Source organism: Scylla paramamosain, chromosome 30 (assembly GCF_035594125.1).
Source record: "Scylla paramamosain isolate STU-SP2022 chromosome 30, ASM3559412v1, whole genome shotgun sequence".
In the NCBI taxonomy this organism is placed as follows: Eukaryota; Metazoa; Arthropoda; class Malacostraca; order Decapoda; family Portunidae; genus Scylla; species Scylla paramamosain.
In genome coordinates, this window is record NC_087180.1 from 9,796,615 (window position 1) to 9,801,614 (window position 5,000).

The 5,000-nt window shown below is 41.6% G+C and overlaps 1 protein-coding gene across 11 annotated transcripts in view; it reads right to left on the reverse strand.

The window, feature by feature from the left end:
* LOC135116241 (uncharacterized) overlaps positions 1-5,000 on the reverse strand; it is a 216,213-nt gene that overhangs the window by 122,677 nt on the left and 88,536 nt on the right. For 9 of the 11 annotated variants that reach the window (XR_010276218.1, XM_064033611.1, XM_064033609.1 and 6 more), the window contains one exon: positions 2,623-2,709. The exons of the other annotated variants lie outside the window; for them this stretch is intronic. Coding sequence is in view for 8 of the 9 variants with exons in the window: in XM_064033607.1 (XP_063889677.1) it covers positions 2,623-2,709 (87 nt within the window). In the remaining variant the exon portion in view is untranslated. The remainder of the gene's footprint in view (positions 1-2,622; positions 2,710-5,000) is intronic. 11 annotated transcript variants of the gene reach the window in all.

Sequence of the window (5,000 nt, forward strand, 5' to 3'; positions counted from 1 at the left end):
CTCCACCACTGTCGTCACTTTCGCCTTAACCACTCGTGAGGGAAGTACAACTCGTCTGATAAGAACTTGTGAATGGCAACATAAAGTGTGAACATTTTTAACGGTACAGTGATAGTGACGGTCATGGTGGTGGTGAACACTTAACCATCAGAATTTCCATTTGTAGGGATGGTGACAAGTAACTTTATCCTGAACCCTTGATGGTGCAGTGAATGTCGGTTTTACTTGTTAATACTTCCTCTCTCTCTTTTTTTTTTCGAGGTTTTAAAAATAGACCTTCTCTTTTCCCTCACTTTCGTATCGTTAAGGATAATTAGCAAAATGGAGCATAAAGACAATTACAGATATCGAAAAAGATAATTACAACATTACCGAGGAAGGGAAAGAGTTTCTCCATTTATATTTTTTGCCTCAACCTAATTTTTTTCCCAGACCTAAAACACAGAACATTTTCAGCATTCCGCGTCTTTACACACCCAGCAGCTTGTTTCCTGACACACAAAAGGTGCATTTTTCAGCCTAACCTCGTCTCACAGTCTTGCGCAGCGCTATTCATTTTTTTTTTCATTTCATCAACAATCGTCCTCACCTTCCCCGCCTCTCTGGAAACGTCCTCTCGCACCAGCGGCATTTAAAGTAACTCAAACGAACACGTTACGCAACTGAAAAAAGAAAAAAAAATACTTCACCACACGAACCCTTTCAAATACGTACCTGCATCTATCATATAATTCCAGGAAGAACTGATCTGTATGTAAACTACGATTTTTTAAGACTTTTTCTTCCTCTCTTTCTCTCTGAACCCACAAACACACTCACAGAAAATCCTCTTCCATGTTGCATTGTGGAGTTTATGAGGCCGTAGTGCAGATGAGGAGTGAAGGCGGAGTGAGGGTGTGTGAGTGCGTGCCTGAGTAGCTTGCGGTAGATGAGAGTGGTAGCGAGGTTGTGTAAGGTAAATGAGTATTGGAGGAAGGGACGGAGGAGTTATGTGACGGTGATGGTGCGGCAGGAAGGGAAGATGTGGGCAGTGACGTGTGTCTCGGGAAGAAAAAGTGATGCCGCGGGGGAAAAATGATGTTGAGACCGCGTAAAGTGTGAAGTAGGGAAAACTTGTTATTTACAGAGAGAGAGAGAGAGAGAGAGAGAGAGAGAGAGAGAGAGAGAGAGAGAGAGAGAGAGAGAGAGAGAGAGAGAGAGAGAAATGCATTCAGCTCGGTTTCTTTTTCCTTCAAACTTTATTTTTTTACACGTAAGAATAAAGAAGTGAAAATTTCCAATACTTCTGAGAAACTTTTATATACAACTTTCAATTCCCCTCTTCCTCCTCCTCCTCGTCCTCCTCTCCCTCCTCCTCGTGTTCCTCTTCCTCCTTCTCTTCTTCCCTTCCTCCTCGTCCTCGTCAGTTTTGAGAAGCTTGGGAGGTGTCTCACACAACCTGCATTCAATGTCGTGTTAAATTAAATACTTTATACCGGTTTATTAAAATATTTTCTTCCTAACTTGAATTTCCTTTTCTCTTTCATTCACTCGCGACTTGTCACATTTTAATATTTTCTCGCCTGAGTTCTAACTGTTCCCTCTCGCGTACAAACTTCCCTATATCTGCATATTTTCGAGAATAAAAGTTTATTTTCATGGAATATCTATCTTTCTTTCCCTCATGTGTATATATATTAAATGAGAAGATATTTTTTCTGTATTTTTTTAGAAAGGGTTACACAATATTTGACTTTCCACATACTCAAAAATTACGAGTATTTGCATACGATTTTAATCATAGTGTTACATTTTCTTGATTTTCTTTCATGTTCTATAACCCCTTTCATCTTTCAATTAACTCTTCATGTTTTCCCTTCATGTTCTCTATCTCACTTCCTCTCTCCATCAACACTATGCTTTCTTTTATGGTTCCCTTTTACTTCCCTCTAATGCTTCCACTCTCCATCTTCCGCCTAAAAAATTTACGTGAAACTCATTCCAGCTGCAAAGTTCCCTATCTTTTTGTCATTTTGACTTATACATCTCTCTCTCTCTCTCTCTCTCTCTCTCTCTCTCTCTCTCTCTCTCTCTCTCTCTCTCTCTCTCTCTCTCTCTCTCTCTCTCTCTCTCTCTCTCTCTCTCTCTCTCTCTCCTACATAAACTTACTTTTCTCTTTTCTTTCTTTATCTTGGTTCCTTGTAGCCTCTTTCCCACTCTATCTCTCAGTTTTCTTCATCCTCCTTTGCTTTCCCTTACTCCTTTCTTTCCTTTTATATTATCCCCTCTCTCACTTCCTCTTTTTCGCGTCTTCCATTTCCTGTCTCAACTTCCCTCCTTCTTCCTCGAATCCCACATTCTCTTCTGATCCTTTCTTGCGTCCCTCTTCTCTCTGTCTCCTTTCTCCTCTGCTTTCTATCATCATTCCTTCCACGGTATCCTCTTTCTTTTACTCTGGTTTACTTCCTCCTTGTCCTTTGTCCTCTTTTTACTCCTCTCCTCGATACTTGCCTTCCTCTCTGTCTCTTTCTTTCCCTCTTCCCCTGCCTCTTATTTTACCTCCTCTCGTTTCTTCTCCAGGACTCTACCTTCCTTCTAGTTTCGTCCCCTCCTTCATACTCCACATTCTTTTATCCTGCTTACCTTCTCTGAGCCCCCAGCACACTCCTGACCCCGCGAACTGAGCAGGTAAGGGCGTGGCAATGACGTGCATCTTCCCTCTTGGTGTCTCTGTATTTTTTTAAGAGAAGGAAAGAGAGAGATGCGTTGTCAGTTACTGCTACATGCTCCTCAAGACCCTTGCACGCTCCCTTTACCGGCCCCTTCAAGATATTTCACCGCCTCTCTCTCTCTCTCTCTCTCTCTCTCTCTCTCTCTCTCTCTCTCTCTCTCTCTCTCTCTCTCTCTCTCTCTCTCTCTCTCTCTCTCTCTCCTTACCTTAACAGCCTCCCGTACTCTCTCAGACTCTTACCACATAATCCCTTAATTGCTTTCTTGGTCTGATATTTCTCTCTCTCTCTCTCTCTCTCTCTCTCTCTCTCTCTCTCTCTCTCTCTCTCTCTCTCTCTCTCTCTCTCTCTCTCTCTCGACTGTTCTTTCTTTAATTGTTACGTAAGGACAATAAATATATACCGCTCTTCTTAACAATATTTTTCCAATTACAGCCATTCTACTCTCTCTCTCTCTCTCTCTCTCTCTCTCTCTCTCTCTCTCTCTCTCTCTCTCTCTCTCTCTCTCTCTCTCTCTCTTGTAAATATGACAGGTATCCGAAGACTAACTGAGGCAATGGTTTAAATGGAGAAACTTTAAATGATAATGAAGCGTATAAGGAAAAACGAGAGAGAGAGAGAGAGAGAGAGAGAGAGAGAGAGAGAGAGAGAGAGAGAGAGAGAGAGAGAGAGAGAGAGAGAGAGAGAGAGAGAGAGAGAGAGAGAGAGACGATTATTACCTGGTAGTTAACAGTAATTTGATCATGAGTGTTTAGATTTCTTGGATGGAAAGAAAGGAGAGAAAGGCGAAGAAGAGAAAGAGAAGCGATTATCCCTAGAGAAGAAAGGAATAGAGAAAACTAACAAAAGAATGAAGTGTAAACAAGAAAAAGAAAAAAAAATATATAAATGCTGGTGAGAAGATGAAGAGGCGGAAAGAAGGAAGAAAAAACAAAATAGAGTTGAAACGAGGAGGAGGAGAAGGAGGAGGAAGAGGAAGAGGATGAGGAGGAAAGATAAAAAAAAAAGAATTGCAAAACTTGAGAGGAGAAGAAATGTGGATGAGTAAAGAGGTAAGAGAACCAAAGTGCAAGAAAAAAGAAAAGGAAATAAAGAAAGATGCATGTGTATGAGAAAAGAGGCGAGAAAACCACAGAGAAATTAATAAAAAAAGACGAAGAAGGAAAATCGAAGAAAAAGAAAGAAGAAGAAAAGCCAAGTAGCAAGAGCATAAAAGATCGAGACAAAAAAAAGAAAAAAAAACGAAGAGGACGAGGGGAAAGTCAAAGGAAAAGAGAGACAGCGAGAAAGAGAGAGAGGAAAAACCAGAGAGGAGAGGAGAGGAAAGAAGAGGAGAGGAGAGAGGGAGATCAACACAGGATAGAGAACATAATTTGCAAGGCGAAGGTTGGAGGGATGCGTAGGTAGGTAGAGGAGCTGCCGGGGAAAAGGTAGTGAGGAACGAGGTAATTTGCTGAGGAAGGAAGGTGGAAAGGGACCGGAGAGGGAGAGTGGGAGGTGTGGAAAGGGAGAGAAGGGATGGAAGGTAGCCAAGGAGAGTAGAAGGGTGTAAAGGAGAGACGAGAAAGTAGAGTGTGAAGAAGAAAGGGAAGGAGGGCGGAAGGATAGGAGAGGAGATTGTAAGAATGAGTGGGAGAGTAATAAGTAGACAGAAGGAAGGGAATGAAGATAGAAGTGTAGGAAGAAAGAACAAAAATAGAAGGAAAAGAGGGATAAAGAGGGAAGGAGAATGGAAGGGTGAAATAAAGGAAGCTATGAGTGAGAGGAAGAGAGGGATGGAAACTGCAAGTGTGAGAAGAAAGGGAGGAGGGAGACTGAAAGAGAAGAAAGGAAGGAAAATGGAAAGGAGAATGAAAGACAAGGGAAGGAGGTGAAGGAGGTTAGAATGATAGGAGAGAGAGAGAGAGAGAGAGAGAGAGAGAGAGAGAGAGAGAGAGAGAGAGAGAGAGAGAGAGAGAGAGAGAGAGAGAGAGAGAGAGAGAGAGAGAGAGAGAGAGGTATAGAAGCCTGCAGTGAAAAGAGAACTGTAAGGAAAAGAGAAAGAAGAATCTGGAAGAAAGATGAAGGAGGAAAGAATGGAGAGAAAATCAGTGAAAGACACGATGAGTGAATAAAATGCCAGAAAATAAGAAAATTATGTACGCCTGTACAATTTTTCCATTTTTACATGGCAAATACGAATTACAGGGCTATTTTGAGCATAAGAAGGAAAAAACAACACCATCTATAAATAACACGATAACTATGACAACACACCAGTAAAGAAGAGCTCCAGCACCACTACTACAACCA